The 13,986-nt window shown below is 30.7% G+C and overlaps 2 protein-coding genes across 5 annotated transcripts in view; one reads left to right on the plus strand and one right to left on the minus strand.

Annotated features, from left to right (window-relative positions):
• LOC130902202 (integrin beta-PS) overlaps positions 1-4,281 on the plus strand; it is a 42,144-nt gene extending 37,863 nt beyond the window's left edge. For all 4 annotated transcript variants that reach the window (XM_057814113.1, XM_057814112.1, XM_057814114.1 and 1 more), the window contains exon 14: positions 52-4,281. In XM_057814113.1, coding sequence (XP_057670096.1) covers positions 52-120 — 69 coding nt within the window. In that variant the 3' untranslated portion in view covers positions 121-4,281. The remainder of the gene's footprint in view (positions 1-51) is intronic.
• Positions 4,282-6,036: 1,755 nt separating this feature from the next.
• Positions 6,037-12,310, minus strand: LOC130901083 (uncharacterized). The gene is made up of 3 exons (XM_057812171.1): positions 12,097-12,310; positions 9,020-9,365; positions 6,037-6,318 (listed from the first exon to the last, which is right to left on the minus strand). The coding sequence occupies exons 1-3, from the start codon at positions 12,227-12,229 to the stop codon at positions 6,099-6,101; spliced, it is 699 nt and encodes a 232-aa protein (XP_057668154.1). The 5' UTR covers positions 12,230-12,310; the 3' UTR covers positions 6,037-6,098.
• Positions 12,311-13,986: the final 1,676 nt, after the last annotated feature.

Consider the following 13,986-nt stretch of genomic DNA (forward strand, 5'->3'; position numbering starts at 1 on the left):
TTATTTTTGTTCGAAATTGTTGGTAATATGTTTTTTTTTTGTATATTTCAGGGTGAAAATCCTATCTATAAACAAGCTACTTCGACATTTAAAAATCCAACTTATGCCGGAAAAGGTTAATCTACAACAGGATCTAGTATTTTTTTAAAATTTTTACTGCCATTTACAGTGATGGATCGATACTGCTGAACAATGTTTAATTAACTCATTACTATCATAAATTGATTTTTTTAAAAAAAGCAGTATCTGCATCTAAAAATCCAGCTTTAAATCGGTGGATATCTTAGTTGTACATAAATTGTAATAAAGAGGCCAAACTATTAGATTTGAAAGCACATGTATTGATTTTTCAAAAATTTTCTTCATTTTTGAACTCGTAAAATTTTATTTTTCTTTCCATCATAATTTCCATTAAAATATTGTTGAGGATGAACCCAAAATTGGGAACTTGATTGATAAAATATTGTTGGTAATGTACCCAAAGCTGGGAACTTGATTCAAAAGTTGTGCTAATGCTTCATGATTTTAATCCAGAAATTTGAAATGCAATTTTTCAACCAATATGAGATTGTCACCCTCCAAAATATCTCCTATACATATTAACATTTTCTTATAATTTTGAATATTTTTTCTGTTCAATTTGTTTTGTCTTCGGAAATTTTTTCCGTTTTTCAAATATTAATAACAAATTTTTTTCTATAGATTTTTGTTCGCTTACAACAAGGTGATGTAAAATACCTCTAGTAATATACAGAGTAGTCACAAAAAATCTTATGCCTCCTCTTTTGTTTATTTTAGCAATTTTTTTGTCGAACTATTGACTGTACACTATTGGTTGGTGTGATTATTGTGGAAATTGGTGCTTAATGGAAAATGTTAGGAAAATCAATACAGTTTTATTGAATTTGTTCGGATTTCAATACTGATTTTTAAGATATTCATCCAACTGTTCCGTAAACTTCCGTGCCATAATAATATAACACACTGTATTTGAATATTTTTATTGTTTTGAATTGAAAAATCGTGTTTCCAATTATTGCTATTGTATATATCATTATCAGGAACGGGTCTCTATGATCCTCTAAAAAACCACCCCCACAAGCAACAAATACTACAAAAAAAATATTTTTTTCATTTCATTATATCTCCACATAATGTTTAGAAAAATTTATTGAATATAAAGGACCAGAAGATACTTCAGTGTGTGCCCGGCTTATAATAATAATAATTTGGCGTTTTCAAGGTACCATATATTGAAATTTAGTACCATATGTACCAATAATTGGATTAGTTGCCTTTCAGTTGTTTTTTTTTAACCGAATTTATGAATTAAACGAAAATATAGCTCCCCTTGTTTATAAAAACATCGCATTTCATGGAAAAATGTCTGTTTCCAAAGTTATTGGCTAATTAAGGTAACCTAAGCTAAAGTAAACCTAACCCAACTAAAATATAGGTCTGTTCTTCTGTTCCCAATTTCAACGTAAATAAAAGTTTAACAAACAAAAACTTATACAATTGATTTTTTCTAACTGTACTTCTTTCTCCTCTTTGGCCATAAGCCCAAAAATAGGTCCCCCAAAGTGAAACATTTTGTTTATGAGGATAAATGGATTGTACGACCTCGAAAACGCCAAACTAACGATTTTCAACCAGGAACTGTAATCAAGAATCTTTTCAGGTACTTTTTTCGATTGATATTTCAAATTTCGGTTTTCCAAACAATAATATACATTTGAACTACTAGACCTGTCTTGACGACTAATTATTATTGGAATTTAATCGATTTATAAATATTTTGAGGTTAAGTTGTTTCGAATTTGGATGTTTTTATCTAAATACTGGTGTACATGGCTAATACAAGAGAAGAACTAATAAAAGCCGTCAACAAATTGGGAACAGAAGCAGGAAATGTCGGTCTAGAAATAAACCAAAAAAAAATCAAATAGATGAAGATAGCAGAAGAACAAAAAGACGAAAGAGGAATGGACCACCACGAGGATACACAGGTATCCTCGTTCAATTATTTAGGGATAACAATGAGACATACTTCTAAAGGAACGATAAGGGAGAGAATACAAAAAGGATATTAAACATTTGGAAAAAATAAAAAGTTACTAAGACTAGTTATTTCGTACGCCATGGAAACAACTGTCATAAATAAAAAGGAAGAAGAAGACCTGAAGATAATCGAGAGAAAAATCCTGAGAACTATAGTCTAACCAAATATTATAGGAGGTAGTGAGAGAAAATTGAAGAAAAATGGGAGGAGAAAATATAATAAAAACACCAAGACTAATCATGAGAGGGAAACATACAGAAATGGTGAAGAGGATACCACAACGGATACCTCTATGGCCAAAAGACAGAGGCAGACCTGGAGAAATTAAATTGAAGAAGATACCAGAATCCTAGAAATAGTAAACTGGAAAGTCAAATGAAAAAACGGAAAAGAATAGAGAATAAAGCTGACAAACGAAACTAGGACCAACAAAAAACTATAACAAAAGAACAAGGGGAGTAATCGACCCTAATAAAGGGATATAGGCGCCTCAAACACTTTATTTAATTTATTAATTTACTTTGAACTTATTAATGAGAAATGTATTAATCTAAATCTTGGATTTCAAGTGTAGGTCTCAAAATATTTTAAGAAATTTTAATATTCGTTTTCCATTTTATCATAAAAGTTACTGAAGTGGTTTTTTTACAGAAAAAGTGTATCAATTCTCAAACGTTCATGGTTCTTGTAGGGCACCATGTAGATATATTTAAATGAAAATAACTGCCGTACTTATTTAGAATTGTCCCTAATATAAAATCAAAAAATATTTATTGTTTTTGATATTTTAAAAATAATTTTTGGAAAAAATTTAATGGTTTTTAATTGTAGATTTATAAACTTATTTGTAATGCAATATTAGATCTGACTTTTTAACAATCCTTGTTGAATTTTTGAATTTGGTAACATTTTTAGTTTCGAAAATGTATTTTTGAATATTTTATTTAAAAAAATGTGCCTATTTCTCGAATTAAGTGTCTTAACAGGACTAATTATACAAGTAGTTCATCCATTTTTCATAAATTTTAAATTTCTACATATATTTTTCTTCTTATTGTACTAAATAGGGTATCTCAAATTTTTTTGGTCAGTTTTTATGGTTTTTAAAAGATATCCCAAAAATTGATGCAAGATTTTTAATTAAATAGAAAGTCTTTATTTTAAGTAGCTAGTAAGTTGAAGTACACAGAATAAGGTTAGGTTAGGTTAGGTGTTTATTATAACACTAACATAACCTAACCTAACAAAGGTTTTGCTGCTTATACACATTTTTTTGTTGAATATTGTAATGACCAGCCCTGGTACAGTCTCCTTGAGTTTTTCAATCAATCCTTTTACATTTAAAGTGGTGAAAATACTAATGCCATTATATTTTGTATAAAATTTTAATATAGGAACAACCAAACTTTCAATTACCTTTCTATTTTTTCAGAACTGAAAATTTGTGTATCATGTAACGTTCCATATTTGATAATCCTAAACTTTTAGCTGATATATTTTTTTTTCTGTTTTTATGAAAAATTTACCACAAAAATGGAATAAACTAAAATCTTGCATTACTTTTAGGACACTCATTATAAGAATTTTTTATATTGGATACTTATGCTTATGAAAAATGTGATGATCAATATTTTTATACATATATTTTTTTTACAATTGTTAATGTTACTTATATATGATATTTATGTCTAACTTTTTACGAGTTTAATAAGAATCTCTAATGAATATTCAGATAAAGCACAAGATTTTTTAAGAGGACTCATGCACTAGTTTTCCCCGATAAACCCTAATTGTCAAGTTAGTTAGATTTTACTTCAGGTATTTTTAAAATAACCCAAAAACTTGCCTTTAAACTTTTTAAGGTGCTAATTATTGATGTTGATTTTAAAGCAGGACGATTCTATATTTGATTAAATTGTCGTGAGCTTATTTGAACATTCATTTAACGAAGCCTAGTACTTAAGTAACGCAAGTCATAAATATTAGGTATGTCTTTTACTAAATTATTATTTTCCTTGTAATATATTTGTAAAACTTTTGTTTGCATGGGAGCTTAACAGCCATTTGTCGTATATATAAATATTTACATGTTTTTAGCTAATACTTTATAAAAAAATGTTAGCGTAACATTATGTGAATCTTATTCTTGATCGACTGTTAATTGATTGTTTAGATTTATTGAAAAAGTGGATAATAAAAGGATTTGTTTTGATAATCAACTTCGTTTTTTATTATATTCCTGTCAATTTTATTTTCCTGGAAATAACTGTATAATAATCAAAATTCAATATTCGGGTTTCATTTCTGAAAAATCATTATGTGTTATAACCTTAACTTCCCCGGCAGGAAACTCTTCCTCAGAAAGTGGTATTAGACCTCAGTTAAGCGGCTATACCAACGTAACCCATGAAAAATTAGGTGATTTTCGGGAAATTTTTTTAAAAGAAAGTACTCGATAGAATGTTTTGTTTTGTTTTTGGACATTATAAGGTATATTATCAGTTATATTTTAATTTTTTTTTTACAAAAATATTCAAAAATAACGGAGCTATGTGCTGTTTTCGGATGTACCAAAAACAATTCACCAACATCTGACATAATTCCGGCCGAATAAGTAACTGAAACAAAAAAATTCAGAAAGGTTATTAAAAGCTGAAGGTATTTCCTATACAATGACCTACGATTTTTGAAAAATATCAAAAATTAACATAATGGCGTAGTTCTGACAAAAGTGTCGTTTTTGGGGATATAAAAAATGGTCATTTTTTAAATGTCAAATTGACAATTGGAAAGTGGAAATTCAAAAAGGTCCAAGTGCCAAAAATATTAAAGTGAGATATTACATTGAACATGCTTAAAAATCACCTTTCTTGAAATACTTTTATTCAGTAAAGAAAACATGATCATATGAACTACATACATTAAAAATAAAAACTCGGATGAAAAACATGACAATTGCTAGAAGGTTCAAAGTGACAAGAACAAGAAAACGTAAAACGGGAAGGTTGCAGCCCTCAACTGGATTCCCAATTGTTGGAGTGAGTTGAATTTGTAGTTTGGTGGTTGGATCCTTTGCGGTTGAAACTCCCAACCTGGCAGCTGTAGAACAGCGAATATAAAGAATAAAATCACAAATTAACTGAAATTGATTCAAAGTGTAGATAAGTAGAGGAAGAATTCGAATACATAACAAACCGAATGGCACGTTACACAATGTATTAAGATATTCTGGTCTAGAAATTTTTAAAAAAATCGATTTTTTGCATATCTCCAAAGTTTAGACCTTTAAAAATATGTCCTAAAATGGATTTTGAAACATTTGCATTATTTCCATTTGCATTTTTTCTCAAACTTTAAAAGGGTTTTTCTCGAAAATACTTTTTTTGGAGTGGTTGACATAATACCTCAAACTCTACCCGACCGATTTCCTTGAAATTTGGTGGAAATCTTTTTTGTATATCTATTGCGTCTGTATTTCATTTTGGCTTATTTTTAAAAAATTGAATAAGGTCAAAGAAACGTGCAAAATATTGATATTTCATGTCGACGCAATTTTATGAGTTTTTGTCAGTCAATCAATGCGATAGCGACATATTTACAGATTGAGAATTTTTCAAATTTTTTTGTTCCAGTTCAAGATGCACCATTTATGTCTTCGAAAATACCATGCTGGCCTATATAGATGAGCATAATTCGCACGCAAACCATTAATAAGCATAAATGTGGACCTTCGTAAATACTGATAGAAATAATTATGGGTGCAGGCTAAATCGTTAGAAATATCACCAAAGGTTAGTCAAGGTAAGGGAGGAGGTGCTAAATATCAATGCAAGATCTGACCCACGCCGGAGAAGCGAAAATGACTTTATTTGAAGAATAGAAAATAGGTTAGGGTAGTTTATTCCAAGTATTGTAACTTACATCGAAGAATTACCCTTTTTTCAATACTTACGTCTGCTAATTCAAAACAAAAGCATTGTTAAGATTTTAATCAGAAATAAAAATATAATAAATAAATTATTTACAATATTCTAATCTAGTGTTTTAAAACGGTACAAATTCCATAAGAATCTCTAACTAGATCAGGTCCACATTGTTCATTTTCTGCTCCTAATAGTTTCAATTCCGCTTTAGGCTTTTCTTTTATTGTTTTTTTGTGTTTTCTAAGCACCGATTTGGGTTCTACATTACGAGTTGGGATGTATTCTTCCTCAGTTGGTATAGTGAAAACAAAATGCCTCGATATTCTGGCGGACCTACAAAAAATTAAAAAAATATTTTAATAAACAAATCTGTTTATTGGCGACAAAGTAATTTCGTCATTTATGAAAGTTTGACCATTTAAAGAATTCTGCAAAATTCGGAATAACTGGTAATCAATTCCCGGCCAAGCCCCACGAGTTGCCAAAGACATGTGAGGCCTCGCATTATCAATCTTTCCGTTCCACCAAACTGACAGCATGAGCTTTTTTGGTTGTTTTTCAGCTTTCGATGTGATTTGTGCTAGTTCATCGTGTTTGCTCCATGATCGTTTTCGAACTATGTTATTGTACAGGACCCTTTTTTCATCAGCAGTGATGATTCTTTTCTCTCATTTCGTTCATATCGCAAATTCCTTTTACGTAATTGTACAATTAGAAGATGTGAAATTACAACGTTATAATTTTTTTATAGTTGTTTCATAGTTTATTTAGTTCCATTGATCCCATAAACAATTTGAGTAACCTAGAAGGAAATTTATTTCCATATATTTTACATATCAAAGTTACAAAATTCAAAGCTTCAAAAGACCTTTTTTGGCCGTTGGTGTAAAGCGACTGAAATGAAGTTGAGCCCTTATTATTTATTGTAACTGAACTAAATATATGTTAAACCACGTATAACCTAATCTAATCTAACCACGTAGTAACCGTTTATTTTAACTTGACATGCTTTCCCATTATTTACCAATAAGAAATTCCTCAGGTTCTGATAGAAGTCGCATGGTACGTACTAAGTAATGTTCATTTGAATTTTTAGAGTGAACCCTTTTCATTTTGTTTCGCGTTAATTTTATGTGTACATTTTTTTTATTAAAGATGATTATTCAATTTTGTTAAGCAGTTTAAAATTATTGTTGTAAAATGTTGATATGCACTCCGACATAATTTAAATTAATTGATAACAAATCTTTTTCAACAGTTAAATACAAGAAGTCGATGACAGTATCGAAACACAAACTTAAAGAAATATAAACTATAATACTGATGGTTCAGCAAGTCAAATTCAATGTACAAAAATTATTATTGATCTTGAAGATAAAACCCATATAAAAGGATCTTATTTCATAGTTAACAAACAATTCCAAACTTCTGATAAAAGCTTTGGAACGCAAAGAAAATGATATCAGAGATATCTTGTGTTGAGAGTACTTGTGCGCATGTATATCATTGTGTGGATGACCTCTTGTATGTGTGGAATAGCTCATGCGCACGACACGTGCCTTAACAGGCAGACAGTTCTATGTATGTTCTATTATATAGATGATTCTTATTAATAGGCAATAAAGCCTTTTTTATTAAGAGTGATTTTTTGAGTAATCACGTACCTTAACATCATGTTTTTGGAAATATATTTAATCATACAAAACGTAAATCGTTATGCGATTGAAAAGTTATTTATCTACAGATTTTTGGAAATATATATAACATGAATATGTAGTGGATTCTCAGTATTATTTAGTATTAACAATAATTTTATATAAATAAAAAAGTATATACTGTTATTAAAATAACTTTTAAGCCACTTTAGTAGTAATGTTTGATATAAAATTGAAAATAGAAGAATTAGCGGTAGGTAGGTACTAGTAGATTAAAACATATTTTTTTTTCAACTTTAAAAATTTCCGCTTATTGTCCAGCCCCTTCTGTTCACCCACTCTTAATGATTCAAATTTCATGACTACATTATGGAAAGTAGAGAGAAAGAGGAGTATCTCTTATGGGAAAAAAGCTGAAAAATGTCCAGCTGTGAACGATGAATAACAGTTCAAAAACCTTCCAGAATGACGCTGGTGTAGGCAAAAGGTATGGTATGAATTTAGCAATTGTAGGGGAATTGAAGTACACCATGTTAGAATATTTAATATCCTTTTTTAGTCAAACAGTTCATTATTAAAAAAATCAACGGCTTGTGTGATACAAAATATTGTAGTAAATATAACCTAAAAGACATTTACCCAGAAGCTAATGTGACGCCACCCTTATTTACGCATTTCTAGGTACACTATTCATATACACAGATTTTTCTCATTCTCACTACCCATACTAGACTCCAGGGTGGCTGTCAACAAAACACACGCAAATTCCTTAAATTAGATTTAATGATCAAAAAAACCTCTGCACCGATATGAAATTACTCAAATAAAACACATTATTTGAAGTAATTCTCTTGTTAACATTTCACCTTCATTTCCCAGTTCTGAATGATATCTTAAAATTTTTATCCTAGATAAATTGTCAAATTCATTCTCCGTTTTTTACTATTTTTACCTACTTGACCTCTACTCTTTGTATATGATGCTGTTGTGAATCGATCAGAGACCTTCGCAATCTTATTTTTAAAATTATAAATATATGGTGAAAAATACCATCTAGATATTTTTTATATGTCAACAAATATACTTTATTATTTCATTTCTATACAAGAGACTTTCACTTTGAAAATTGTAGTGGTACTTAAACTCTGTTTTAATTATTTTATTTAGAAAGGATGCACTAGGATTTATTTAAAAAAGTGTTAACGCGTTAGAACTATTTATTATCACATTGTGATTATAAATTATACACCAATAAAAAGAATCTGTAAATAAATATTAAAAAAAATAATTAAATATAAATAAGTAACTCAAAGGATTTAATTATCATTTCATTGACTATTGCTTATAGGAGTTTCACTTCATCTTACTTCAATGTTTACCTTGTGTGACTAGGAATTATAGTTGCATCTGCATTTACTACTTTGATACTAGGCGAATTAGCTACCACTACTTCTTCAGTAGGTGTAGGTTTAACATCCGCACTAGGTTTAGTTAAATCCACGTGATAAGGAGCTGTCTTTGATTCTATAAAATGTTGGGTTTCTAATGCTGTATCTGAAGCTTGCTGTTTTTTAACATGCTTGATTCTTTTTAAATGGCTACCTTTAGGTATAGACTTTGACAATAATAAATCTAAGAGAGTGGGGTTTGCAGCTTCTGCCATTGTGTGCGTTGGGATCACCATTATCAAAAAATTGTCTAGATGGGCTCTGACATTCCATTCTCCTGAAAATACAAATTAAAAATATTCACATCGAAGAATAATATCCAAACTTTTCTAGACAGAAAGTATTTTTTTCACTACTAAAAAACAGTTCTTTGAAAACTATAACTACTATAGGTTAGAGATGAAGAAGTTGACACTACTACGAGAAGACTTAAAGAAAAGATCTACTTAGTCAGCTTAAAGTAGATGTATTCCAAATATCTGTTCTTAAAATTATATCTGAGCTTCATCTTTATAATATATAGACAAATTGGAAGAAGTTATTTAGGTTTTCGTAGACTTTTTCTTAGATGATAGAATAGTTAAATAATAAACAAAAAAAAATTAACCAGGGAACTGTTAAATCTAATGGCGGGACCATTGATAGTATCATCGTTTTAATTGTTTTTAAAGGATGGATAAAAACCGGAAAAATAACTGTTAAAATGATTTATAAATTAAATTATAAATACAGGAATTATAAACTGATAGATAACAGATAGCAGATAATGATATTGAAGAATCTTATAACTTTCGCTGAGCTCATATCAGCTCAAAAAAATAAAGTTTCTTACAATTTTATTATTCAATTACCTGGTGTGAGAAATTTTGCTAAGGGAACAAACACCGAAATAAAATGTTTTAAGCTCTTTTTTCTTGGTGAAACATTCAGTTAAAGAGGAAACTTCAATAATGAGAAAGTATCAAAAATGTGGAAACACTACTAACGTAAAAGATATTTTTCATGCAGTCTTCGGACTTTATACAAGGTAGAAGTTGGAAGAGGTCAACATCTCAATACAAACGATAAAGAACTGATGGACTATCACCGCTGTAATATCTCAACGCAGGTTTTAAACACTTTTGAGAACCAAATATGACAACTTAGCTCCTATAAGGAAGCGTTTATTGTTTTGTAAAGAGATGCTCTGCTAATTACAGTATTGGAGAATATGTGACGAGATGTTAGAAGCTTTCAGAAGAAAGTGAAGTTTTATCCAATATATTTCTTATAAGCCATATACGATATAAAAATATAAAGCTTAGCTGATACACGTACATTTTATATGCATAATATGGAGACGTATTCCGGAAAGACGCCGGACGGATCTCCTAATTTACCGAACTTTGTGACTAGTGTTTGATTGATTAAAATAATGAACTAACCGGGAAGGAACGTTACTGTAGATAATTATTTCACCTCAGTACGTCTAGCTAAATATTAATGACAAACTTTCAATAATATTCTATGTAAAAATGAAGCCGGAATAGCACATCAGTTTATCGCAACAATATCCTCTACGAAGTAGTATGTTTGTCTATGGAAAAAATAAGAGTAACTGCATTTTTTGCTTCATATGTTCCAATAGCTAATAAAAAAATACCAGAAACATGAAGTAATAACTATTCGCAATTTCACAAAAGGAGTGAATGGAATTTGAGTATTTGGTAACAAAAAATAGTAATAGTTGATCATTAACTATATTTCTATCTTTATCGAATATCGCCACATCAACTTCAACACCAATAAAATTACAGATCTTTTTAAATTATTCCAAGCAACTATAAAATAACATTTCTCTAAAGGCCGCTTGACATGATGCAATGCAACGTGCAATGCAATGCAAGACGCAATATTTCTTGATCAAAAGCATGTTCAGTTCATTTTTTTATGCAAGATCTCTCACTTGCAGCTTTATCGGTTTGATGTCGTTTGATTGCGTGCACGTTGCGATTCTAGAGAGAAATCTAGTTACTTTTGGCTCAACAGATCAGCTGACTTTCGTAAAACTATATTTTCATTGTTAACATATATGTAATATTCCTATATGGACAATTGGTATGGGAAAAAACGTCCCTACGTTACGGTGCCGACAATATTCATTTTCTCTCTCACTTTATTTATACTGCGCATGCTTGAGAATGCGCAGAACCGAGCTGGAACCCCGGAGGATAGAGAAAGCGTTATCATTCTGTCTTCCTTAGTCGGAACAGCTTCCACTTATAGAAACTGTCCATATAGATGTATTACATATATGATTGTTAAGCTATGCACAAAATATTGAATGAAATTTGAGGTTATGATTTTGATTAATACTCTTTTCTGTCTATCACAGTCCAAAAGCAAAGTAGCAGAAGTTATAATTAATGCTGGCAATGAACTGACCACTTTTTTGGATCATGTCAAGCGGCCTTAATACGAGAAATTAAGCATCTATTACAAACCTATACCCCTCGTCAAAAAAGTGCTGATGTCAGTTGAATTCCAGTACGGTCAATAACAACAGAAACTGTACAAACAGAAATGATTTAAATTGTGTCTTATCAGAAAAAATCAGCAACGATGCATACTGTAAATAATATCGTGTCTATATGTGCAACCCTTAACGAAGAGTCCCATAAATAAATAACATTTTATTCATTTTCTTAAAATACGAAACTGTTTTTTTTTTAATAAAATTTGTACGAATCACGACATTTTTTACGTAATAGGTATTCTGTATATTTTAGAAAAAATCGAACGCGATTCCACATTCCAATTAAGAAGAGAGAATACAAGATAACGACAATTTATTTTTATATTTAATCGTGAATTTATTGAATGTATCATGAAATTAAGTTCAACTGAAAATAATAATAAGGGGATTTTATTGAAGTAGTTCTGAAGTTTTTAGAACTAAAAATGCGGTTTGATAATATTTAGTTTTGAAAAGATTAATATTTTCTGGAAATGTGCGAAAAAAATTTTACCTTCTTGTCGTTGATCATACAATACGTTAGCATTAAAATCGGTACGTTTGTCTTTTTTGTTTGGCACTGGTGACGCAAAAGTACTGTACGCAGTTATGCATATAACTATCAACGAAACAGTAGATTTGACCATTATTATCGGACTCTTCGATGCAACACACACTCAACGAAAAGTAACGATCTACTGTGAGTATCTGTTTATGATAAATTCCGCCTTGTTTTGGCCCAGACTCGATTTACCGTATTAAAGACTAGGTCGGAGCAGATAGGATTTGTTAAGGGAAAAATAATAAAATAGAGGATTCTAACGCAAAAACTTACAAATTATGAAAATTATATTCGATAGAGATGACGCTACGCTACAGTGATGCTGGAACTGTATAGTTACAAAAAAGAACTGGACATTCAACCTGATAGATAATAGAAGGTATATGAGATAAAAAAAAGCAAGTTATTATTGTTACACTGAGAAAACTATAGATATAATAAATCAGTGGTGCACTTATGACTATAAAAATTAGTTAATGAATCAAAACATTTTAGAAAAGAATGTTTTATTATAATCCTAAAGATATAAACATTTTTTATTTTGAATATTTTAATAAAAACTTTTCACATTGTATGAGTTTGGTTGTAAAATATATCGGGAGTCTTTTGGCTTTTCAGTGACTCTGCTTCTATACTTTTTTTTCTCACACAGTTCCGTTGTTCAGAATATTCCCTAAAATTTCAGTAACTGGAGGTAATTCTCCAATTCTCGCTTCTAGTTCGTTCCTCTGCTTATTCCATCTTACACATTCATACAGGACATGGCCCGAATCATCCCTTACCCTACTTGCAGAGCATATATTTTCGGGAGTTTTCTTATCCTATATGTGAAGGAACCAAACAATCCATGTCCCGCAAGAACCTGCGTGACAAAATAGGAAGTGGTTCTATGTTGGCAAATGACCCCTTTTTCTTATGTCGCTAATCAGTGTCCTTGTCCACTGTGCCTTCGTATCCAACGCATACCATCTCTCCTGCTATTTCCTGAACGTCCTCTCCCTCGCCATTCTTCTATTATCTACTCGCTAAGTCTGCTTCCTGCTGTATATAAAAAACACCTCTCGACAATTCTATAGGCCGAGACAACCCTTAACAATCCTTTCCTTTGCGCCGCGACTATTCTTTGCCTGTGTTTCTCCACCTTCATAGCTTCCCTACAGACTGGAGCCGCATACAGGAGGACGCTGTGCATCACTTGACACAAAACCCTGCGCTTGTAGTATCTGCTCCTATACTTAGAAAGATATTTTGTGCACGGCTCTGCCTCCAAAATATGTAGACTCTTTCCAAAGGGGGTTTTCTGTGTCACTTTCCAAGGTAATAGAACTACCTCTTCGAGGTTTCTAAGTCTTTTGCTGAGATCGGCAGGTCGTTTGCAGAGTAGATGCTCTGCTGTGTCTATGATTTGATTGCAGATTCTGAAATTGTCTTCTGACTTGCGTATAATCTTCTAAAAAGTATTTTTTTGTTCTATATTTCTTGTGATGGCCATAGCCGTGCATATGTTGGAATAATTAGAGATTCTTGTTGATGCTTTGAATATAGTTGACTTGTCTTTGTTTTTCATGTATAGACCAAGCCCAGTATTGTTTTTTTAGAGCTAACAATATAAATCAGTCCGTTTTTTTGAGGATATTGGGTAGGTTATTAGAAAGGATTTTAAGATTATGTGTTTTGACATCCATTATCATGAGAATGCAAAAAACAAGGCGTTTTTTCAATGTAAGGAATTAATGATATGGCTCTGTCAAGATTTTCCATTATTGGTACAGTTGGAAACAAATTTCCGAGCGTGGTGAAAGTTTTTTAATGAACATTTTCTTTCTTCTTTTTTATCTATCC

The sequence above is a fragment of the Diorhabda carinulata genome, chromosome X (assembly GCF_026250575.1).
Source record: "Diorhabda carinulata isolate Delta chromosome X, icDioCari1.1, whole genome shotgun sequence".
NCBI classification, from domain to species: Eukaryota; Metazoa; Arthropoda; class Insecta; order Coleoptera; family Chrysomelidae; genus Diorhabda; species Diorhabda carinulata.

What these genes read in the sequence shown, in the direction of transcription:
- LOC130901083 (XM_057812171.1), bottom strand. Translation starts at nt 12,229, where the DNA reads ATGGTCAAATCTACTGTTTCGTTGATAGTTATATGCATAACTGCGTAC. An exon ending in GTATGATCAACGACAAGAAG is followed by an intron (nt 9,366 to 12,096) that starts GTAAAATTTTTT and finishes TTGTATTTTCAG; the next exon opens with GAGAATGGAATGTCAGAGCC. An exon ending in ATAATTCCTAGTCACACAAG is followed by an intron (nt 6,319 to 9,019) that starts GTAAACATTGAA and finishes AATTTTTTGTAG; the next exon opens with GTCCGCCAGAATATCGAGGC.